Below are 25513 nucleotides of genomic sequence, written 5' to 3' on the forward strand. Positions count from 1 at the left end.
CAAGCTCTCAACAAAAGAACGGGAAGCTGCTGCTGAGAAGTTGGCAGCTAATTTGAAGGCTCAGCAAAGTTTTTTTCACCGTCAAACTGCCATTCAAGAGTCAAGTACCAAGGCCAGTTTTATGCTTTCATTCAAAATAGCAAAGGCCAGCAAACCACTGTCAGAGGGCGAGTTTTTAAAAGAATGTATGGTAGAGACAGGAGGTATTTTGTGCCCGGAGACCAAAGACAAATTTGAGAAAATCAGTTTATCACGGTGGACAGTGACTTGCCAAACTAATAGATGAAGATATCACCAGCATATTAAACAAAAAGTCATTCACTTTTTATTCTTTAGCACTGGATGAAAGCAACGATGTCAAAGACACTACTCAGCTCCTTATTTTTATCCGAGGAATCAACGAAACCTTTGAAATAACGGAGGAGTTTTTGACAATGGAGTCTCTGAAAGGACAAACACGGGGAGAGGACTTGTTTGAACGGGTGTCTGCAGCCATCGAAAATATGAAGCTTCCCTGGAGTAAGCTTGTTAACGTCACCACAGATGGATCTCCGAATTTAACGGGAAAAAACGTTGGCCTGCTGAGGAGAATCCAGAATAAAGTCAAAGATGAAAACCCTGACCAGGATGTCATTTTCCTCCACTGCATCCTCCACCAGGAATCTCTATGTAAATCGGTGTTACAGCTGAATCATGTTGTGAATCCTGTGGTGAAACTTGTCAACTTCATACGCGCAGGGGGACTTCAGCACCGTCAGTTCATTGCATTCCTGGAGGAAACTGATGCGGATCACCAGGACTTGCTTTATCACTCCCGTGTCCGCTGGTTGAGTTTGGGCAAAGTGTTTCAACGAATGTGGGAGCTCAAAGAGGAGATTGGCGTGGTTTTTGGAGCAGCAGGGGAAGACTGAGGAATTTCCTGAGCTGAGCAACAAGAGCTGGATGTGTGACTTTGCGTTTGCTACGGACGTATTTTCACACTTGAATGAGCTCAACGTGAAACTGCAGGGGAAGGAGCAGTTTGTGCATGACATGCACACAAACGTGAAAGCCTTCAAATCCAAGCTGGCTTTATTCTCCAGGCAGATTTTGAACAAGTCATTCACTCATTTTCCTACACTAGCCATGCTGAAAGAGGCCGGAGCAAAAGTAAAGAAATACAGTGAGTCACTGGATGCACTGCACGGAGAATTCTGCCGTTGGTTTTTGGATTTCGATAAAATTGACAAGTCACTGGCCTTTCCTCTGTTACAAGACCCCGAAACAGCTCCAGAGGAGCTTCAGCTCGAACTCATCGACCCTGCCTTAAAAGAGAAATTCAGCTCTCTGAAACTAAATGACTTCTATGCTTCACTCAATGATGCCGCGTTTCCAAATCTAAGGCGAAAAGCGCAGATGATGTTGGCTTTACATTCAGCGTCATGAACATCAACAAAGCCAGCCACAGATCCAAGTTAACAGACCTACACCTCAGATCCATCCTTAGAATCGCCACAACAAAACTAACTCCAGACTTTGATGCGCTGGCTAAAAAAGGAGACCAACAACACTGCTCCCATTAAAATGTGTGTGTCTCCGTGATACGCACGTTGTTAAAATGAACAGTGAGCGCAGATCAAATATAACGCTTCACAGACTGACTTGCTGCAACTGTTTTGTTCTTGCACTGGTCGTTGTTGACTTTTGGCACCGGGTAAACAAATTGAATAAAAGGAACAGGACAAGTACATCTGCATCTCCTACCGTTTTTGGGGGAAAAAAAAAAAAGAGTCAGGAGGAGAGTGATGTGATATCCTGAAGGATAACAGAACTTTCAGTGCTTTAAAATAAAATGTTCATTTATTTGATTTTCAGTCTTTAAAGACTCATTTCGAAGTCAGAGATTTTATTGTAATGCTTTTCTTCATTTTCATTGGAAATTAAAGCACATGTTTTCTCCATATCCCAAGATGTGTATTTTTCCCCCAATGAGGTGATGTTTTCAAAGCATGCCATCTATCTGCTCCGGTTCCGGCCCCTTTGTCAAATGTTAGAACTCAATGTGGCCCACGAATCAAAAAGTTTGCCCACCCCTGGTCTACAAGAACATTCAACATATTCATCCAAAACATATTTCCAGTTAGCAGTTATTCATCCATCTGCAGAGAGAGATAGAAACATGTGCTCACAGTGCAGAGTGGAGTAAATTGGTAAACCATGTCTGCCCTTTTGGGATGGAGGGAACGGGTGAGGAGGAGGACAGAGAGGACAAAAAGGAAAATGAAAGCAGAATGGTGAGCTTTGGATTGGACTGGAAGTGGTTTCTTATCTACCCAATGATTTTTGTTCACAACATATTTATCCCACAGTAAAGTATGTTTAACCATGTTTGCTCTCATTTCATCACACAATCATTTTCATCTGTCAAACGCACCCTTCTATTAATTCAGTGTGAAGTTTGAATATAAATTTTGTACCTCAGTTTCTGCTGAGTGCTCACTGAGGGCTGCATGGTTTCAGTCAGCAAGTAGAGGCTAGTTGCTTTTCCTTTCTCATTTTACTTCCAGAGCTAAATGTAATTGCATTGTGTACCTAAATTAGTACCACATATTCCCAGCAAGAAAGCACTTTAGCTTACTCCCCAAGTTCTTGAATTGTCTGACTTTGAATTTCCCGTTGTGTCTTTTTCTGAAATGAAAAGAGAATTTGTGTCTCCATATGGGGCCTACTGTGGATTGAAGTCTTTAGGAGGTATTTAGATTTCTGCACTTACACTGTGCTGTAGCTTCTCAACTCAAGATGTAGAGTGGCATGCTGTGCTTTGTTTGTATGCAGTTGTTATGCTGCAGCTTTAACACATGCTGCTTTGACAACACTATGCTTACATGTCAGAAATTATACCTTTTCAGCAGTGCAGCCTGTCTTCTCAACAATTCATCCTCACAGTTAATAAACATGGATTCAAACCTCCTTACATTCTCCCTTCTTCCTCTCACACCTCACTTATCCTTGTACCCTGATGCCATTTCTCCTTTTCAGCGCAGCCCGCCACCCCATACTCCAACCTCTTTTTTTTTTTTTTAAGAGGCATAGATGAAAAAGCCAAAAGGAGAGGGGCATCACATGAAAAGGCAGACAGCATGGGATATTCAAATTAGTCTGGCCCCCTTAGGAGAGTGCTGCAGGAGAGTGCACACTTAAGGTGCTTTAGGATGGAAGGGTGGCAAAAATGGATGAAAAAGTAGTGTGAAGGTTGTACAATCACTGCCCTCATCCCTTCATCTGTCTTTCCAGTCCCTTACCACACAAAGCCTTTCATGTGTACTTGGCGCTCAGCTCTGTCTCTGATTTTTAACATTTCGTGGCAAGTGAGCAGGGCTGACATCCCCAGCTCAGCACGGGGCCGCAGGAAGGTGTTTGTTTTCTTACTTCAGCTATTCCTGTTCAGTTTAAAGCTCAGCTGTGTGACTAATTGGTTGGCAAGTCAAATTCATTAAGTAAAAGCAACACAGCGCAAAATGATTGTTTTTGCTTGTTTGTTTTCCCGGACAGGAGAACTTCCACAGCGCACAATCTGGAACTAAAACAGCCTTTTGACTGCAGTGTCATCACTCTCGCAGAGCTTTTTAGGAAGACGTTTTAAGAGTCAGAGGAAAAAAGTTAGGAAGAGCCACTCATGCTACCACTAGAGTGAAATCACCACCAGCATTCAAAAGTAACCAAAACTTTAGCCAGAAAGCATAGGTACTGAGAAGCAGAACCACTCCTTTATTGGGCATGTCGCGCTAATTGCCTATAATTTCCACCTGTTGTCTATTCCATTTGCCCAACAGCATGTGAAATTGATTGTCAATCAGTGTTGCTTCCTAAGTGGACAGTTTGATTTCACAGAAGTGTGACTTACTTGGAGTTACATTGTGTTGTTTAAGTGTTCCCTTTATTTTTTGAGCTGTGTATAATAAAAAAAGTAATTTAGATTCAGGATCACTTACAGCCAACTTGGCTGTAGTTTGTCATTTTTATTGTTTATGCTTGCCGGCTAGTATTGTGCCACTATGATGGTTAAGAGGTGCCTATATTCTGAGGAATTTATGACTGAATTATATCAAGTTTCATTTGAGAGAAGGATACACATTTGTGGATATATATGTGAGTTTATTCCATACAATCCAGAGAAAGTATGCTATCGACGAAACCATACTGTTTCTATTTGAGGGATAACAAAAAAGAAAATCCATAAATGCAGTTGGTACTCAAAAATACAGCCTTGTCTTCTTCAACCACCCCACCTATTCATGTACGTGTGGGCTCAGATACAAGTGAGAAAATGAGCTCAAACAAACATAATCACACGAAAAAACAAACCCAGCGCCCCAGGGGCTGAACTTAAAATTATGTGCCTCTTTCTCCCATGCTGCATGAAATTGGATCTGATTCATAGCACTAACTCTTCCCTTTTTCAGAATATCAGCAACTTTCAAACGTGACAACTTCCACAACACTAACAGTCTTGCTCTTTCCTATCTCTGTTGGCGTGCTTTTACTTTTCTTGGCAAACAACCACCCACATCCAGAGGAACCGCATAAAAGACAGAGGAAGAACTTCAGCGAAGCAATTACTGAAGTGAAGTGCCGCATGGCCAGCTTTTGGTCAGTGTAATTAATTAAATGTTTCTTTTTTTCTTGGTTCATGTTGGTTCAGTTCAGAATGATGTCGTTATATTTGTTCAGTAAATGTAATAAATGAATGAGCATAGACAATAAACTACAGTGCAGCAATGCATTGTTTTTATCTTTGTTTACAAGTAATCCAAAATAGAGGTGTGAATAAAACCTACAATCACACAGTAGTAGCTCAATTGGATGCCAAGATGTATTTTAAGGAAGTGGCAAAATTAGACTGTGACTAGTCATGAGAAAGAAAACACTTCTAATTTGTATGCAACATGTATCTGTGGTTGAAGTAGCATCATTTGTGACACTAAATGAATTCAGACAGGAACCTAAATTGATCTGATATTTAACTGAATTCCTTGAAGAAGTGACAGAAATTGTAATTAATGCATGTACCCATACCTGGCTTTTAATGTTATGAAGGAGATAGCAGCGCTCAACCTCCAGCAGTGTAACGTTCAACAACCACAGAAAAAGAGGGGACATTTAAGATCGTGCATGTAAGAGTAGCAGCCAATCTTGAGACAGATGAAAACAATGGAAATATTAATATTAATGTTGAGTGTATGTTTTGGATTGTTGCTTTTTGCTTATTGGTCCATGCATGGCTGTCGATGTCACTTTTTCACCTGATTCATTGAGATGAAACTTGCATGCTTGTTATATTTCTACTCATTTATGTTGCAATTTATTTCTTGAGAGTGAATGAGATAAATGGGAGGACAGATTGATGGATGGATTGATTAATTATTGTGATTGATAGCAAATAACGTAAAGTCGCCATGGTGATGTGTTGTAGAAAATATCAAGTGTTAAAAAAATGCTCTGGGAAAAAATGTCTGGTTAATGTTAGCGGTCAGACAACAGGTCAGGCAGCACTAACTTAAACAACCATTCATTACAACCAAGGTTTGCAGAAGGGAGTCTCTTGATACACATCATGGTTAACCTTAATGCAGATAGGCAAGAGTAGCAAAGGACCACTCCTGTTAACTAAAAAGTGAGGTTGCACTTTGCACAGGTTCGCCAAAACTGGAAAGCAGAAGACTGGATAAACTTTGCCTGGTCTGATGAGTCTCGATTTTTCCTTTGATATTCAGAGGACAGAATTTGATTTAAACAACATGCAAGCATGGCTCCATCCTGCCTTGTATAAATGGTTCAGACTGCTTCTCGTGGTGTCAAGGTACGGGGGATATTTTCTTGGCAAACTGTCGGGCCCCTTGGTACAAACTGAGCATTTTAAATACCACAGCCTACCTGAGTATCATTGCTGACCATATCTATCTCTTAATGACCACGGTTTAACCATCTTCTGAAGGTTCGGTGATTGCAGATGGGTCATCTGATGCCATTCACCTTGGCTGTCTCCCAATTCAGGGTCTGCAGCCTTAAAGTACGCAGCCTCAACGATCCTCAAGGGCCGCGTACTCAAAGACCGCTAAGGCCGGAAGTGCGAGGCTTGTGAAATGGGACGGTCTAGCCTCCGTTGCGCTGCCCAGGTTGCCTAGCAACCATGATACTAACAGCTGGAAACGTGTCATACAGCTTTGTTTGACAGAAATGAAGGAGAAAATCTTTTGTTCATTTGTTTGTTTGTTTCTACATGAGCTTTGATCATTCTCTGTAAGATTAAGCTCAGCTATTGAACGGCGTATATATTAAAGTAAAGGCTTTAAAACCAAGTTCGTACAAACGTCACTAATGTCACATAACTTTGCAGACATGTAGCCAACAGTAATGTTTTAATGTTCTTCGTTATTAAACATTTGCACATAAATAAGTGACATAATATTCAGTACTTAAAGTGTACTCTTCGGCCGCCCCTCATCCGCCGTTTTTTTCTGCAAATTTATCCACACCCATCGCCGCGCTATGCATTCTGGGATATGTTGGACCACGAAGTCTACACTGCCACAGCCTTAAAATTCAGGGAAATGAAGGACGCATTTCAGGGCCGCATTTCGAGCAACCTTTGAATTGGGACAGCCTTCGGCGCGCCGCTGTGACGTAATTGGCCTTGAAGTCCGTACTTTAAGGCTGCAGACCCTGAATTGGAAGACAGCCCTTGATTCTACATCACATCTGTTGTACAGAGCTTAGATATGTTTTTGGCATGCTGTGCTCTTGAAAAAATATATAATGACAGTCCCACAAACTCAAATATTGGGACAGACAGGTTGGTTAAGTGATGTGTTGAATTTTCAACAACAGGCCACAATTTTATAAGGAAATCTACACCCTAAAGTTGCCCTGAGTTTTTCACATGAGAAAAATATAAATGACAATTCAGTGTCTTGCATTGTTTGAATATTCAAGGTCACCTTGTCTTGAGTCAGATGGGATATTGCTTAACCTTTTGATTATTGTCTTCTTTCCTTGAAAAGATTTTTTTCACCCGCTTCATTTTCTTCTTCACATCAATCTTCTTTTCACCTGTGTCCACGTTGTTAAACAAAATATTTGATGGCTTTGCTTATATTATGCAGAAATACCTCAGAACTGCACATGGCCACACAGTCTCTGCAGTAAATGATGTCGTATCCACTTGCACAACCATTTACGTAAGCTGCGTCATCTCAAGGACCCTTTGTCTATTCTGAAGTGTATCTTTTTCTTGTGTCTTCAAATGTATTCAAGAACAAGTGAATATAAAAGCACTGAAACTATGTCATTAAAAATAAATAAATAAATAAATAATGTAAAAAATGGACGTAATGTCTTGGCAGATGTCTAAAATATTTTTGAAACTGCAACATGTTATAACTAGTGTTCATTTAGAGAACTCATCTTTCTGAAGAATTTGAACATCATGCCCTTAATAACTCTCATGTCTCTGTTCAAAGCAGTACTTAGAGGAGACATCTGTCCTCAGCACAGTGTTAATAGTTTGAAGGAGACAAAAAAATTCAATATTTTTGGAATAAGTTTCTACTAAATATAAAAAAATAAATGAATATCAAGTCAGGGTTAAACTAAGCCCTTATTTTTTTAGATTTTACATCATGGGCCACACTTTGACCTTAAATGGGCTGGACTAACGTGCATGACAAATCTGTTGGAGAAAAAGTCTCTGGCTTGAAAACTTTAGATCACATATGAGAAATGCCAAAACTACATGACCTATATAATTACACTGTGCTAAACAATATTTTTATTGCTTTTTGCAACAGCATACAAAAGGTTTGTTTTCCCAGTAATATGTTTCAGTAATAGGAACCCCACCCCACCTCCCACCCCATCAAATAAAAAACACATAAAATATGTACCGGTATACGTTCGTACAATATGTGACATTTAAACATATTAAAGGAAACAAAAAAGAAAGAGAAAAAAATACACAACAGAAATAGCTACTAAACAATTTTCCCCTCATCCACACTCCTGCAGTTGTCCAATGTTTACTTCTTTAATAAAGTTTTTAAATGGCTTCCAAATCTCATCAAAATATGTTAACTTGTCTTTGAGAAAATACATTATCCTTTCCATTGCCATACACTGTGCCAAAGAATTTATCCAAGCACAAATAGCAGGAGGATCTGATTTTTTCCAATTTAATGCAATCATACGTTTTGCCTGTAATGTACAATAATCCATAAACTCAATTTGATGGGCTCCTAGTTTAAGATTTTTAGAATACACATGTAATAGCAACATTTATACATCTAAAGCAATCTTTGTATTCAAAATTTGGTTTATTTTGTTCATCACTTCCTGCCAAAATGCACGGACAATTCTGCATTCCCATATACAGTGGAAAAATGTTCCACGGGCTTCTCCACATTTAAAACATGTATCTGGAATTCTGCTATTATATTTGTTCAATTTCACCGGTGTTGCATATGTTTGGATGATCCAATTGTATTGTAATAACTTTAGGTTACTATTAATTGATTGTTTTTGTGATTTTAAGCAAATTGACTTCCATGTCTCCTCAGAAATATTAATATTTAGGTCTTTTCTCCAAGCTTCTAACTTAGAAACAGGCAGAGACAATCCAGTTATAGAATGTTAAAATTAAGCCTTTGTTACCACATTTTTTCACCATTAACTCCTCTAACTTACTTAACTGGGTAATGTTGAGAGACTGATTTTGCATGGAAGAAATGAAGCTTCTAATCTGTAAATACTTAAAGAAGTGTTTTTGGGGGATTTTAAATTTTGGAACTAAATCCTCAAATGAAACCATTATTGTCACGGACTGCCGGGGCAGACCGTGTGGAGTGAGTAGAGGACCCAAGAGCAGACAGAGGCCAGGACACAAAACTGGACTTAACAAAAAGCGAGCCTTTATTTAGGGCCGAAAGCTCACGGAAAAAACAACAACAAAGTAACTGAGGGAAAACCTGAACATAGACTGGGATTTAGACTATGACTAAACAACATACAAACTGTGACAAGGGATAGGGGAGATAACACAGACAACGCAACACTGAACACAGCAAGACTGAGGACTAAATACACACATGAGGTGATCAGAGGAAGTGGAGACACATGAGGACACAGCTGACACACATAACCTAATGACAGGAGAGGGGAAGTGAAACTAAATGCAATGAACAAAGAACAGAGGACTGTTTCAAAATAAAACAGGAAACATGAGACAGACCAAACAACATGGGCTTGACAACATGAGACGTGGAACACAAAGGGCAAATGAGACTAAGATCCAGGGGAAGGGGAAATGAGGAGATCCAATAAACAGAACTAAGGCTGAACAACTTAGGGGTTTAAGAGAGATGGATGAGCTTAACCCAAACAATAAATGACAAAACACAAAGACTCAAGTTCTAACTAATGCAAAAACAACAACTTAACATATCCCCATACTAAAAACAGAAATACACAATATATAATGAACACAAAATGCTGGGTCACAGACCCAGCCATGACAATTATTCCATCACAGAAAAGATCACCCACTTTCCTAACACCTTTTTCTGCCCAACCCTGGAACCCCGCGTCCAAATTTCCTGGTACAAATAAGGCATTTCCCCAAATAGGACTAAACTGAGAGAGATTATTCTTAATATTCATCATTTCTTTTATTGTAAACCAAACTTTAATCATATTTCGGACAATGGGATTATTTGTTTCTTTCTTTAATTGTTTTGGCTGCGCAGAGTATAAGTACAAGTTTAATGGCATTTTAAGAGAATTTGCTTCCATCCCCACCCAAGATGGGGTATTTTGGGATGGAAAATAAAACATTATTGTCCTTAGTTGAACAGCCAGATAGTACCAGTAAAAATTGGGGCATTTCAACCCCCCTGCATCAAAGGGAAGATACAACAAAGACAAGCGAATGTGGGGATGCTTCTTGTTCCAAATAAACTCTCTGACTAATGACGCTAGTTTTGTAAACAATCCAGTAGGAGGAGCCAGTGGGACATTCTGAAACATATGCAAGAGTTTAGGTAATACATTAATTTTAAGAACATTAATCCTTCCAATAATAGATAGTGGTAAACTTGTCCAACGCTCCAAATCTTTGGAAATTTTCTGTAGAATTGTATTATAGTTAAGTACCACCACATCTTTTAGTGAAGGAACTATTTTAATGCCTAGATAAGTGTGTTCAGAATTAACAGTAAAGCCAGATATATTCTGACTTACGTTTTGATTATACCCTTGTTTAAGTAACATTAATGATGATTTTGTTACATTTACTTTATACCCTGAGAAGGCCCCAAACTGATCTATTAAATCCTTTATAGCAGGCACAGAAGTTTTTAGTTGCTTTAAAAATAGCATGACATCATCAGCAAATAAAGCAATTCTATGCTCCTTTCTACCAATCCTAACACCTTGTATTTGTCCACTGGTTCTAACAGCTATTGCCAGAGGTTCAATAGCTAAAAGGAATAAACGTGGAGATAATGGTGAACCCTCCTTTAATGTCAAATGGTACAAAAATTACCTCATTTGTCTGAACCTGAGCAACAGACTGACAGTGTAGTAGCTTGATCCAATGCAGAAATAAATTACCAAACCCAAATCTAACAATGACATCAAAGAAATATGGCCATTCGATTCTATCAAAAGCCTTCTCCGCGGCGAGCGAAAGAATGACTGTATCTTCCTGTTCACTTTGATTATGAAGAATGTTGAGGACTCGTCTTACATTATGAAAACCCTGCCTATGTTTAACAAATCCATTTTGATCATCTCCTATAATAACTGGAAGAGCACTTTCTAATCTTTTGGCGAGAATTATACAGATAATTTAGTGTCTGTGTTAATTAAGCTTATAGGACGCATGTTTTCACACTTGTTATTTAGTTTTCCAGGTTTAGGAAGGAATATTATCAGGGACTCCCTCAATGAAGCAGTAAGATTACCAGTATTAAAACATTCTATATACATATCTAAGAGGGGCTGTGCTAATTTATTTATAAAGGTCGATTGGAAATCCGTCTGGGCCAGCTGTTTTACCAGCATTTAGAGAGTTTATAGCATCAATAATTTCATGCATACTAATTTGCCTGTCAACATTTTCTTTGTCCTCGTCTGAAATTTTTGGTATACCAGTTTTATCTAGAAATAAAGATTGTATTCGAGTTGCATTGTTGAATTCAGAATTATATAATGTTTCATAAAACACTTTAAATGCATTGTTTATCTCTAATGGGTCTACTATGATATTTCCATTTAAAGTTTCAAGTTTTGTAATTGCCTTTTCAGATTCCTGCTGTTTTATACGCCAAGCCAGGAATTTGCTGGGTTTTTCATTTTGGACATAGAATTGTTGCTTTAATCTCAATAAATTTACAGCTGCTTTTTCGCTTGTCATTTCGTTATATTGCGTTCTCAATAGTAATAATTCTTTTACATTGTCCTCATTATTTTGGCCTGATTGAAAGCTTGTCTCTCCTAACATTTAAATTTTTTCTTCCAGATATTTTATCCTTTGGTTTCTTTCTCTTGTTTTCTTACTAGAATAGCTTATGATTAGCCCTCTTAAGTATGCCTTGAAGGCTTCCCAACTCACACTTGCCGATGTTTGATCTGAATTGCGCTCAAAGTATTCATTAATTTGCTTGCCTAAAAACTCAAGAAACTGTACACTGTCAAACTGGATGTGTGGAAGGAGCAAAAGATGAATAGCAATCGTGTGCCAAAGATCGTGGCACAAACTTCAAAATAAAAAAATCTAACCAAAAAGAAAATAATGGCTCATTGTCACAAAGCTGGTTCGTCATATGTAGGATGAGATTATTATTAAAGATAGAGACTAAAAACACATGTTAAAAGCCAACTGTTTTTTTTACCCGCATCAAGTTTTTCTTCCATTATCTTGAATAACACAATATGTTAGGCATGAATGATTTCACCACAAGAAACATTTTAGCTGCAGTTTCCAGAGGGACTTCTGTTCAAGTCTATGCAACAATCCCCTGTACCCCGTGTGTTTGATGCCAAGACCACCCTGACTGGTCCTTTACTTTGCAACATGGCCTGTTTTTCACCATTAGATGTCAGGCTTTATACATAGTCTAAGAATTTGGGATATTGTCCTTCTTTTTAGAAGGAAAGCAACTGGATCTTGTACTATGGTGTCCAACAGATGTTCATATTTTTCTAATTAACTCACCTTTTTCCACAGTTTCACTGTTATGTCTCCAAGGCACACTTCTAGCCAACCCCTTATTCCTCCAGATGACTCACACTTCAGCTGGTGCTTGATCAGATGGTCTCCATTAGACTGCTCTTCCATATCCTGTTCCCCAGCTATGGATCACTCTTCACCACAGTTATTTATTCATTTAGCATCTTACTCAGAATATTAACAGAAATATACTGCAAATTCCTCAGATTATTACTTTAATCTTCTTCTCTGTTAAAAAAACCCGATCATTCACTGTATAAAATCTGCTCTTAAATCCCCAAAATATAAAATCAGAAATGAAAGAACCACAGTGGGAGGGTGGAAAGGGAAAGAGAGCTGGGCTTAAAGGGAAAGAAATTGAGGAAGAAGGATACAGGGAGGGATATTCTCCTCCAAAGCCTCTTACCATTAAGCATTCACAGCTTAAGGCAGGCATTTGAAGGTCAATTGAGGAGGTGTGAACCAGGAGATATGCTTTTAAAGTGAGGAAGCTTATGAATGTGTTCCCTGTGTTGGTGGGGTGAGCTCTTCGATTGGCTGCCGATGGGAGAGGTTGGGCTCGATGGGACAGCTCAGGTGAGGTGAGTGACACACCTGTTCTGCAGATTCTAATCAGTCCCTCTCCATATTTCAGTACTGCCTCCTCTGCCGGGCCTCCAGAGGTGGTGCACGTAGCTAGCAAGGAAAAGAGGACTGTTAAGAAAGCTTGTGCAGAGTTGGGCTTGTAATAAAGAAGCTCTGTTAATGTGTTTCTCATGTTTGCTGAAAGTGTTTGTGAGAAACCCTAGAACTGGGTTGGCATTCTTTGCTGGCGGTAAACCTACGAATGAGTGAGCTTCGTGTCATATTCCCATTTGTGAATGAACAGGACAGCTGTCCACCAGTAACCGTGGACTTTTTACACAAATTAATCAAGGAGAGTTGTAGGAAGGGGTTTTGTTTCCCCTCTCATCTTCTCCTGTAACTCTCCAGTGGCTCGAGTTCCTGTTTAAACATTTACTCCATGTCTGCTTGCCTCATCAGCTGCTGTAATTTAACACCAGGGAGTGATATGGTGATGGGGGGGAGGGTTTTGGTTTTGAAGACTCTCACTCTAATTAAATTGTGTTATCAGAATAAAACACATAATTTTCATTGATATTAATATTAATATATTAACCTAAATGCCACCCAAAGCGGGAAGAAGAACCACAATAAACACTCAAATTGCTTGTAAAGGTCAGCAATGACTCACCATTAGTTCTGTCAATTCAATTTACTTAATTAAAACAACAGTGTCTGTTAATTGAAGTGAGAACATCAATTGGAAATTGGCTGTCAGAACAGTTTCATGTCAAACAATTTTTTGGTAATTTAATTTAAAAGTGAATCAATTTCCTGCATTGATGTTAACTAATATCGACTTCACCCATACTGAGTGTGGCCCACAGCCTTGTTACTCTTTGTGTTTGTTGATGTGGAAATTCTATTTGGAAATTCTTTGTGTTCTTATTTTGCGCGAGTATATGGCACATTCTGATTGTGGAGTTTACAGGCTACATTATGGAGGTTTTTGTCCGTTTGAAATATTTCTAAAATCGACAAATCTACTAGCACAAAATTGCACAACAGAATGTTTGAGAAAAATCAGCTTTTAGTGTCGAGGTAACACCAGGACTGCCAAGAGATATAATCTCTCCAGTGTGTCCTGCATGGGTCTACCCAAGGCCTCCTCCCAGTGGGAGCCCTTTGTTGTGCTATGGGAGTTAGCCCTTCAAGCAGGATGTCAAAATGCCAATTTGCCGACTTTCATTTTTGAGCAGCATAGTCTCATGTTTGATGTTAAAATACACAACCCAGTAAATGTTGGGGAAAAAATAACTACTGTGCACTGGTCTCATTTGAAGCGCTGCCTTATGGTTCCACAGCTGTGGACTGTTCAACTGAAAATTGTCTGGTTGTAGCTGTAGCCCAACCTCTCATCAGCAGTGATGATTCTTAAATTTGGGTCAGTATGAAAAAGACGTTGATGTTTGATGTCTGGTTTGTCAGCTGTAGTGGGAAACAACACCCAGGCTCCTCTCTAATTTTCTTGCTCTCGTTTTGATCTCCAGTTTTGTAATCAAGTTCTTCTCGTGCCCTAGATTTCCTTTGTGTGCCAGCAAGACAGGCATCTGTTAATTCTACTCACCACCAAATCAACCTCATGCTTGCAAATATAGCAAGCATGACTGCCACTGTTCACCGGCTTCTCTGGCATCAGCGACATATGTCATCACAACCCCATTCACCTGGAATCATCAGCCCTTCAACTCTACTGTCTCTTTTGAGGAAATAATCTGGGTTTAAACGTTTTGTTGTAACACAGAGTCCTGCAAAGTCCACCAGTTTTAGTTCAGAAATATACCCAGTATATGATAATTCAGTAATAATGCTTTTATTACACCTAGGCTGGACTATTGTAATTCATTATTCTCAATTTGCTCGAAAAGCTGCATAGAAAGCCTTCAGTTGATTCAGGATGCTGCAGCAACACTACTGACAGTGAATAGAAAGAAAGGATATTTCTCCCACATCGGCTTCTCTTCATCAGCTGCCTGTTAAATTTATTTAAAATCCTGCTCCTCACTTAGTTCTTGAATAATCGGACGCAGTCTTATCCTAAAGACCTTATAGTACCATATAACTCCAACAGAGCTTTGCTCTCAGACAGCTGGCTTACTCATGGTTCCTAGGGTATTTAAAAGTAGAATGGGAGGCAGAACCTTCAGCTTCCAGGTCCTCAGTTTGGATTTGGGAGACAGACACCCTCACTATTTATAAGATTAGGTCTAAAACATTCCCTTTTGATTAAGGTTATAGTTAGGGATATATTAGGTGACCTTGAACCCTCCCTTAGTTATGCTGTATTAGGCCTAAAATAGAACAGAATAGAATAGAACTGAACTGTAGCCTTCACTGCAACCTTCTGAATCCACGTAATATTAACCCTCCTGTCTTCTGTACACAAGTGAAGATTTTTATGGTTCTTGCCTGTAAGTCAACAAAAATCATTTTCTTTGGCAACTGTGCTGTGCTTCTGTGTGTCCTTGTTACCACATTCAGATTTTGGATGTAGATTTTGTTGAATATCATTCTGGTCCACACATAAGACCTTTTTAAAAACTCACCACAGACAGAGATACAACAGAAGGTTTCCTTTGAGTGGGGAGGATAGAAGCTCTTCTGTTATAAGAAGTGCCTGTTACTTTAGAAGAGTGCTCTATATGAGAATCATAAAGCACTGTATGGAGCTGAATTATTGCTCCCTCTCTTATTTCTCACGTGCTACACAACAGTCTGTTTTTCATGTGAGCGCTATGATTGTTTTGTAAGCACTTAAAAACAGGTCACGTGAGCCTTACTCATTGGCACATTGGCAAACTGTCAAAGCCTCACAGGGAGCACTTTTTCCTAAATTTCTTCCCTCTAATAAATGCAGTCAGTGAGAGGTGGGAGGTATGGAAATCAGATTCTGTGCTGTGAATAAACCTCCAGACTACGTCTGTGTGTGTGTGTGTGTGTGTGTGTGTGTGTAACTATGCCTGAGGTTTTAAGGTAAACATCGATACATCGAATTATCAAAATATGAATGAAAAGCCGCATCATTCAAACAATTTTCCAATTGAAAAGATAATATAATATATAATAATGATATGAAAAACTGGAGCAATATGCCAGCACAGTATATTGTTTGACATGCTGTATATTCGCTGTAAAGCACACCCATAACATTCCCATTTTCATTTTATCCCTTTTTTATTTTACACAACATAACAACAGTACATGTTGTCTTTTTCTGTACAGAAGCTTTCCGTGAGCTTGTGACCAACACAGGCTGTATTATACCAGTGTCAGTGAAAAGCTCACAAGGTTCTCACGTTGCTTTTTTTCTTTGCTTTTTTTTTTAATACTTCGCTTTAAAAAATATCACTTTCATAAGAGGTTCATTAAAGTCTTCATCTGTCTGCAACATTTTGTCTTTATGTGTCCAGAAAAGGTCTGTACTCCGCAGTAGGTAAGAAAGGCTATGTGTGAAATCTCTCTTCCTTAATCCGTCCCCTCATTCGTGGAGCCATGGTGGAGTCCTAAATCCGGTTAAAGTATCTGTTAGTGAGGGTCTGTTAGTGCAAAAGAAGGCACCGACTGCTATTCTCTTGCCACATTATGGATGCACATCTCTGTGAGCGTGTGAACATTAAGAATGGTGTGCTTTTCCCGTTTTTGTATTTTTTTATTCCTCTTATTTCCTGTATTAATTCCCTTTTTGTGGTATTTTTCAGATAAGGTGATAGTGAATCGGGAAATGACGTGGCGAGTCCATTGTCTTGTTTTTCTTTTTTCTTTTGTGCTATAAAGTGGAACCAACGAGACAACTCGAGGACGCTACGAGACAAGGCAAGTTATCCACTCGCTGAATGATTGACTGCAAAATGGATACTGTTGAAGTGGAAACAAAAGCAAAAAACAAAACTGTAAACTGTAAATCAAGTACAAATAACTGTGGAGAAAAGTTATGAAAAGACTGATTATTTTTTTAAAAAGCGCGCACACACACACACACACACACGTTTACCAGAAACACAGTCAACCTCTCACACGTTTAGAAAGAAAATTCAAACAGGAAAACACACAGTAACAACACGCAAAGTTTTTCGTGACACAAGCAGGCTTTTCACACATACGCCTATAAACAAAAGCACGCATCCACTCACACAAAGGACAAACAATGAATAAACCAAAGTTCATTTTATGGTCGCTGGCTCATTCCAGTTCAAACTGTGCTTTCTAAGATCCAGTCAGAGTCACACCGCCCTTTGTCCGACTCTTCGTCCCCATCTTTTGGGAGTAGCATACCGCTCATTGATTGGCTCCTTTTGTTCCGTATTACGCGCCCTATTTTGGGTGCTCCTCCTCCTCCCTGATGGGCGGAGTGAGTTTTTGAGCCTCCTTCACTGAGTGAGTACCTCCTCCTAGCTCTGCTCCTTCCTCCCTCCTCCACAGGAAGAGTCTGATATCTGGCAGAAGAGGCGGCGGTGCGAGGAGCCCGGCGCAGGATGGGCGTCTCTCTGAATCGCACAGATGGGACTGGGCTCGGTGTGGCGATGGGGCTGAAGAAAGGGGAAGAGGCAAAGGGAGGTGGTGGGGTCTGAGAGAGAGCGGTGGAGTTATTTCGGTTGGTGTTGAGGTTCTCCAGGGCACCGGGGGATGAGGAATGAAGGAGGGCAGAGGAGGCGGTGGAAGTAGAGGAAGGTGGTCGTGTCGAGGAGGCAGTTGGGAGGTTCTCGATCATCCCCTGGCCACTGGAGCAAGCAGAGCCAGGCTTAGTTGGGGCGGGCTTTCGCTTTGGCTTGTGTAGGGAGCCTGTGGTGGCGGTGGGTGATGCAATGCCGGCTTGAGCTCTCTCTTCAACTGTTTTCTCTCGTTCCTCGGCTCCAGCTGTTGGGCTTCTGGCCGACCAAGCCTGGCTGAGAACTGATGTGGCTGTGGAGCAGTCAGGCAGGGAAGACTCAGAGGCCTGAGCTATTGTATCCTTTCTCCCACCTCCCGCTGCTGCAGCACCACTCCTCTTTGTGCCTCCTGAGAGGTCGTCTAATCCGATTGAGCCGTGTTTAGAGGAGCTTGGAGTCACGGTGCAACCCTGAGATTGCTGCCCATTGGTCTGTGAGTGAACGTTGGTCATTGACATTGAAATGCCTTTGCCACCCTCACTAGGGTTGCACACCTGAGGAAAAAACATAGGGAAAAGGGAAAATTAGATCCGATTTTTCTCATCTTGAGTGTCTCCCTTTGAACCCTTTCAAGTAACAAGAAAAACACTTTTTGAGTTATACTTTTATGCATTTTAAGGCACACGTTTAGTCCTTTATGTCTTCACCTGGTTCTTCCCTTTTAAAATTCACGTTGAGTCCAACCTGTTGGTCCCTGTATCAGGACTAAGTTGCTGTTGTAAATAAAACAAAATATGCTATGATATTTAAAAATTTACAGGAGACCTAATACCACTATGACTATAACAGATGTAGCTTTTGCATCAGTTAAGGATACTTTAAAATGCTTCAAAATATCAGTTTATGTAGACAAATCATTTTAATGCTTTTATTTAAGCTCTAATTTACAGTTTTGATTAGAAAGATACAAAGAAGACCAAAAGATTAAAAAAAAAAAAATCACTAGATCACTTTGTGACTTTTTCTTGTTACATGATCACCATAACGACAATCATTCAGCTAAATGAAAAGCTCTCTTGCCTCATTCCTGCTGCCTTATGGCTAGACTGGACAAGAGCGACAGAGATAGACCCACCTTATATCGTATCATCAGGATGATAATAAAAACTAGAACCGAGGCCACTATTATCCCTCCGATGATAATGATCATGGTCCCACCCAGGAACTGAGACTGCATAAAATGACATCTCATGTACTCTGACTCGGTGGTGAACTGCACGCAGCCGACCACTCGCGTCGCTGTCAGAGAGGTGATAACGTCATCGTAGATGGCCAGGACACAGAGGTCGTACTGGGTGCCTGCTGCCAGGTTGTTGACTAGGAAGTTCTTGCTTGATGGAGGGATCATTCTGTGGCAGGAAGACAGGGAAGGCAAAATGACAGTTCAACATGTGTGTCAGCAGTTTCTTGGCTTCAAGCTTCTTGAAGCCTTTTTGAGATGGCTAATATAGTCTACCTTAGTGGAAAACAGTAGCCTTCATAGAGAAACAAATAAACTAGTAATTATATTTGACTCAACATCTATTATTTGGATTTCATAACTAATGCTGTGTTTGCCTGCCTAAGGAGTGCAGATAGAAAGTCAATACTAGTTAAATGCTTCTATGCATGGTTCCCGACAAATAAAGAACTAAAGCAGTAGCAATAGTGCCTAAGAGGCAGAATAGCAAGAATCATGAGCAGTTACATACAGCGTTAATTAGCCTAGTCTATTCCCTTTCTGTGGCTGTTTTGGAGATTCAACATTTGTAAGTTGAAGGAAATTAAAATAATTAGCACTTTAAGAGATAGTTTAGGTGCAGTATCACAATTGCAACAAAATGCAACAAGGCTGAGTGGCCTCGCTATATTCAGTTGTTCTATTCTGTCCATGAAATGTTAAAAATAAAGTCGAACTAAACAGGGAGGTTTTCATAAAAATATGAAAAGTACATGAAATAATTGCTGTGGGAGGACATTACTCTTTTTTTTTTAATTTCAAATGAACCATCATTCATAACCTTAAACAAATTTCTAACATCAGGTGAACTTCTGTCAGTTCTCTTGTGTACGACTGTAAGAAGATAGGCTCCTCATGTCATCATAGTGAAAACACTGTGCAGAAAATATGCACAATCTAAATAATGAATATACCCACTGCTTTGTTTCTACAAACATGTGACACCATCCTCCAGAGTAATAAAACAGTACAGTGCATTTTTAAAAGAAGACAGGAATGCAGAAAAAAAAATCAAGAGTGACGAAAAGTGAAGTGAATGAAATGACACAGAGTAAACACACTCCGCTCCTTTGGATGCTGAATCCTCAAATAAAGGATAATTAAATGACTTATTATGGCACAGAAGGTTTGAGCCGACAACCTTTGACAGCATGGACCTGCGACGATGCACAAGTATACTTAAACCGTTCAGTCTTTCCTCGTCAGTTCTGACAATAAGGATGAATAAAGAATGAATCATTTTGGATATTCTCTTGGACACTCGGACATTTTGAGTCCAATTTGTTGCTCTTTACTGGACACTTGTCACATTGAGTGGAGGTTTTGCATATTTGCCCTTCAGTTTCTCTAAAATAAAGTCTTGTCAGCGGTCCTGGAATTTGTCATTAAAATGCTAATGAAATTCCTCATTAAATCCAAAGAGGGCAGCTAGTTCAGAAGCCCGTGGTCGAGCGTGCACTGAGAGCAGCAGAGGGCTACTTTGGCCAGGTTAAAGCATCTGGTTTTGAGTTCGAGTTAAGCGAAGGTTAGAAGACTTGTTAAGGTTTAATGGTTAGTATTAAGAGCTCGGGGATGCATTTAATGGCAGGTCATGACTATACCCTCTATGGAATAACAGCACAAGGCTTTAAGTGAATGTGAGTGCATGTGAGGAAGGGTATTCATACAACCCTATGAATACTAATAGGATCATCTGAACAGTGGATGACCATGAGAATTCTACCCTTTGCTTCTCTTAATGGTTTTATCACAATAGTGGTGAACCTTGACTACACGTAAACACACATCCTGAAAATGCCATTAGTTCTATGGTGGGACACATACAAGGATACTGAAGATAGCAGGTTAATGACAGGAATGAAAGTCACTGGTACCTACAAGCTCAAACACAAGCAGCTGCATTTGGATACACATGCATCCACAGACAGGGATTAATTTCTCTATTAACTGCTGTGCTTGCTTTGGGCTTCGTTTGTGTGCAAGAATGTATGTGTGGCTGTGTTTAAAGCAGTAATATCTTTCTATAAAAAGCGTTTGTTTTCATAACTCCTGGTAGGTCTCTGCATTTTAACTTAAACTATAGGCATTTATTGATTATCTTTTGACAGCTCATACCAGCATTTCTTCTTTTAAAAAGTCAAAAATTTGGACAAACCCTCTCATTTAATGGCTTTTATTTATTTTTACTACTTCCTAAATTGTAGATACATAATGAAGAAATCAAATATATGAAGCAAGATACATGATGACACCCAGCTCTACATTTCTTCTAAACCCAATTTATCCCTCTCACCTACCTACAATCATGGTTCTCCTCCAATTTTCTTAAACTAAACAGTAATAAAACAGAAGTTTTAGTTGTTGGTACAGCCTCTATCTTATCCAAATCCCACAGTTTTTCCATTAACACTGAAAGTTCTCCCACCCTCCCCTCAGGTTAAGAGTTTGGGTGTCATACTTGATAATACTCTCTCATTCCAGTCCCACATTAATTACATACTTCCACTTAGGTAATATTAACCGACTCCATCCCTTCCTTACTCCCCATGCTGCTGCCATCCGTGTCCATAGTCGTATTACATCCCGCATTGATTACTGCAATTACCTCTTATTTGGTCTCCCTAAAAGGTCCCTTCATAAACTCCAACTTCTTCAAAATTCTGCAGCTCGGGTCACAACTCGTACTCTGTCAAGGGCTCATAATACGCCAGTTCTTCAGCAGCTTCACTGGTTGCCCATAGAAGCCAGGATAAATTTTAAACTCTTACTTCTCACGTACAAGTGTGTCCATAAATCTGCTCCTTCCTATTTGTGTGACCTGCTCCATATCACCACTGTTTCCCGATCCTCATCTGCTATTCATCTTACCAAGGTTATTATCGTTAACGAAAACTAGAAGTGAAAAAACATTTTCGTTAACGGAAATAAAAATAAAAAGAGGAAAACTAACTAAAACTGTAATGAGTGTTCACAAAACTAACTAAAATTAACTGAATTTATAGCAAAAATGTGTTTAGTTTTCGTAGATGTGTGTGTGTCATACAATAGTCAAGGGTGAAAATGAAGTTTAGTTTCCAGATTTTTTTCTTGCTGTCTCATTATGCCAGCAGGTGGCCAGTACGTTAGTCGAGTCGTCTGTGTTGCTGCGTCCACGCGCAGAATCATGTCAGGAAAAGTCAGGAGAAAGCGCCAGAGTCCAATTTGGGATTACTTTGAATATGATTGTGTTTTGGATAAAGCAAGTGTCTTGTAGTGGAAAGAGACAAATTATGAGGGACATTTCTAAAGGGGAAAAAAAATCCCACAAACCTTAAAGTGCACTTGAAAAGCTCACACAAGAAGGCTAACCTAGCTTACCTTGAAAAGGTAAGGGAGCACACTCAACCCTCATCCCCAGAAACAGAAGCTAACCCCAGGCAAGGCAGCGTGATGCATCCCGAGACAACAGGACGGGCACATCTACATAACTGTGTGAGTCAATTGCCTTCAAAAAAATGTATCAATTCACTTGAACCAAAATTACGAACACCCGGTGCTGCAAGAGTTAATAGTCTCATTGGGGCCAAGATATACATTTTATAGTTGCCTGGTATCAATGGTTGTTCATCTGCCTTTATTTATTTATTTATTTATTTATTTAAAGAACCCATAGGTGGGAATGTGAGTTGTCTGTCTCTGCGTGTTAGCCCTGCGACAGACAGGCGACCTGTCCAGGGTGCAGGGTATGGTAGCTGGAATAGCAACATACCCAAGGATAAGCAGAAGAGCATGACTGATATGATGAAACTGGGATTTTGTTGCACTTAATTATTGCAAACACAACTAAAACTATAACTGACACTAATCAAAACTAAACTGAAACTAAGGATTTTCCAAAAAATAAAAACTAAACTAAACTAGCAAACAATTGGTAAAAACTAATTAAAACTGATATAAAATTGAAAATCTGAAGTCAAAACTAAATAAAAATAAAAACTAATGAAAATTGCAAAACTATTAAAACTATTACTGTTCCGTCCGCACGTCTTACCACTATGGGGAACAGAGCCTTCAGTCGTTCTGCTCTTCCAGCCACTCTCTTCCTCCAGCCATAAGAAATATGACTCTCTTCCCGCATTTAAGTCACAGCTCAAAACACATCTGTTCAAACGTATTCGCTTTAGTGCTGATTTTATCTGTTGTCAAGTTCTGCTTTGCAATTATTTATTTAATCACTTATTTTTATGTATTTTATGACTATTGCTTTTATTAATTTTGTTCTTTTGTAAGGTGACCTTGGGTTTTTGAAAGGCGCCCTCAAATAAAATCTATTATTATTATTATTATGTAATTATGTAGCAAAGACAAAATTGATAAATAACTTGTCTTATATTTTATATTTTAGACTCCTCAAAGTAGCCACCCTTTGCTTTTTGACAGCACTGCAAATCCTTGGCCTTCTCTCAGTGCGCTTCAAGATGTAGTCAACTGAAATGGTTTCCATTTCACAGGTGTGCTTTGTCAGGGTTCATTTGTGGAATTTCTTGACTTCTTAATGGGGTTGGGACCATCAGTTGTGTTGTGCAGAAGTCAGGTTGGTACACAGCTGACAGCTGTTAGAATTATATTATGGCAAGAACCAATCAGTTAAGTAAAGAGAAATGGCAGTCCATCATTACTTTAAGAACTCAAGGTAGTCAGTCCAGAAAATAGCTAAAATTTGGAATGAGTTTCCAAGTGAAGTTGCAAAAACCAGCAACTGCTATGACGAAACTGGATTGCTGAGCCAGATATCCTGGCCTCCACAGTCACCTGACCTAAACCCAGTCAAGACGGTTTGGGATGAGATGGACCGCAGAGTGAAGGCAAAAGGGCCAACAAGTGCTCGGCATCTCTGGGAACTCCTTCAAGACTGTTGGAAAACCATTTCAGGTGACGACCTCATAAAGCTCATCGAGAGAATGCCAAGAGTGTGCAAAGCAGTAATCAAAGCAAAGGGTGAGTATTTTGAAGAATCTAAAATATGTTTTGAGTTATGAAAATAAATGTCATGAAAATAAAGAAAAGCCATTAAATGTGAAGGTGTGTCCAAACCTTTGACTGGTAGTGTATATTGCTTTTCAAGGTTATGCGGGTTTAAAAGTCATCAACTTTCAATGCAAAGTAGGAAATTGTGTTTCTAGTTTTATACTATAGAATCTTTCAAAAGTTTCTAGCCCCCATTTATTTGCTTTCAAATAGTCAGACTTCCTTGTAGTATTATTATTTTTATTATTATTTATTTATTATAATGGTTTTGAGGAATATTTCTTCAGGCCTTCTGATGTCTTTCAAAGTTTTGCTTTGGACATTGTTTTTGCTCCAGTCATTTTCAGTCCAGTTCTTGGATCACAAAATCTAGGCTGTTTAAATATAGTTTAAGCATATTTATCATAATCATCAACAGTTTTTGTCCACCTTTGTCTGTTAGAAAAGTAACTTAAAATAGGAAAATAAAATATTGCAGGGGAAATGCTGTTCTTCCTAAACAGTCTGGTGTTTTGTTGCTCCAAAGATGGAAATGTACATTTTCCGCTTTTACAATGGAGGCAGAAAAAATATGATTTTAAATAGTAAAAAAGCATTTTCTACTGTCAAAAACAAACCGGGAAAAGAATAGGGAGGAATAATGCACTGGGCTCGAGGGCTTGTTTGCTTCTTTGCCATACATGAATCTTTCCAAGAAACCATTAGCTGCACGAACCCTCCTTTTTACAGGTACTAAATCAGAATGTTTCTTCATTAAAATATCAGCATTTTCTGGCCAATGAAATAAGGAAAAACTTTTTCATTTTCAGTGTGCAAGCAAAGCTATCACCATTTATAATTTATGTATACAATCAACAATCAAGATGTTGAAAATCTGTTTGAGCTTTACTCAGCACACAAAAGTACATTTTTTTCACATTTTTATGTGTTTTTTTTTCTTCTTTTTTCTGTTTTTCCCTTACATTCCTTCTTGAGCTGTTAGCAGTGTGAACTCATCCAAAGTGACTCATTCATTGTGGTTAATTTCTTTGTGTCTGAGCTGGATCTTGCTGCCAGTCTTTGAAGCCCTACAGTGGGCAGATGATTGCCTTGGCCGAGACTATTACACTAATCTATCTACTCTGCTCTGCCAAGCCCTCAGCCCAGGGCGCCTCTGTGTGAGTGTGTGTGTGTTTCAGGGTTTCATTACACTTTCATTACACAAGAGAAAATGTCAGCTTGGATGTTTCTCTATGAGTATCCATTTATGTACTTATATGTGTCTGTACATGTATGTAATTATGTGTGTGAGTTCCATTACAGTAATATTCTTTACCACTGCAAGTCTACTATTCCTGCCGTTTGTCACCATACCTGGACTCCTGGACTTCATCACTGAAATGACTATATGATTGTAAACAGAAGCCTGCATGTGCACGGTTGTGGCTTCTGCGTTGTATTAGAGTGCATGTTAATCGAGTTTCACTTCTCTCGCCCCGGTCCAGGTCAAAGCAAGCATCTCAATTTGTTGCTTCCTGCTTTCTGTCTCATGACAAATGCTTCCATCCATGAATGGAACAGTGAACTCTGATACCAGATTGTTCTGTTTCAGACATTTTCACTTGATTAAACATTGGAGAAAGCCTAAAGGCCACAGATATGCAGTCTTTCAGGAGGTTTGAAGGCATGCATGGCAGTGGTGCAACACACAAAACCAGGACCTTCAGGTCAAGCTGGAGTTTTGCAATATGGGCCGAGGACTTCTAATAACTCAGCTGTAGTCTTTGCCCCCAGCAG

The 25513-nt window shown here is 39.3% G+C and overlaps 1 protein-coding gene and 1 pseudogene across 1 annotated transcript in view; one reads left to right on the plus strand and one right to left on the minus strand.

The window, feature by feature from the left end:
- Positions 1-434: 434 nt before the first annotated feature.
- LOC146551903 (general transcription factor II-I repeat domain-containing protein 2A-like) lies at positions 435-1425 on the plus strand (annotated as a pseudogene).
- A 14564-nt stretch (positions 1426-15989) lies between these two features.
- lrfn5a (leucine rich repeat and fibronectin type III domain containing 5a) overlaps positions 15990-25513 on the minus strand; it is a 145353-nt gene continuing 135829 nt past the window's right edge. Inside the window, exons 9-10 of the mRNA XM_085256798.1 lie at positions 18587-18860; positions 15990-18005 (exon numbers count right to left, since the gene is read on the minus strand). Of these exons, the coding sequence (XP_085112924.1) occupies positions 17055-18005; positions 18587-18860 (1225 nt within the window). The 3' untranslated portion in view covers positions 15990-17054. The remainder of the gene's footprint in view (positions 18006-18586; positions 18861-25513) is intronic.

This window comes from Mchenga conophoros, linkage group LG19 (genome assembly GCF_057382185.1).
Source record: "Mchenga conophoros isolate Kocher_MC1m ecotype Shallow Benthic linkage group LG19, M_conophoros_male_GT1.1, whole genome shotgun sequence".
Classification (NCBI taxonomy): Eukaryota; Metazoa; Chordata; class Actinopteri; order Cichliformes; family Cichlidae; genus Mchenga; species Mchenga conophoros.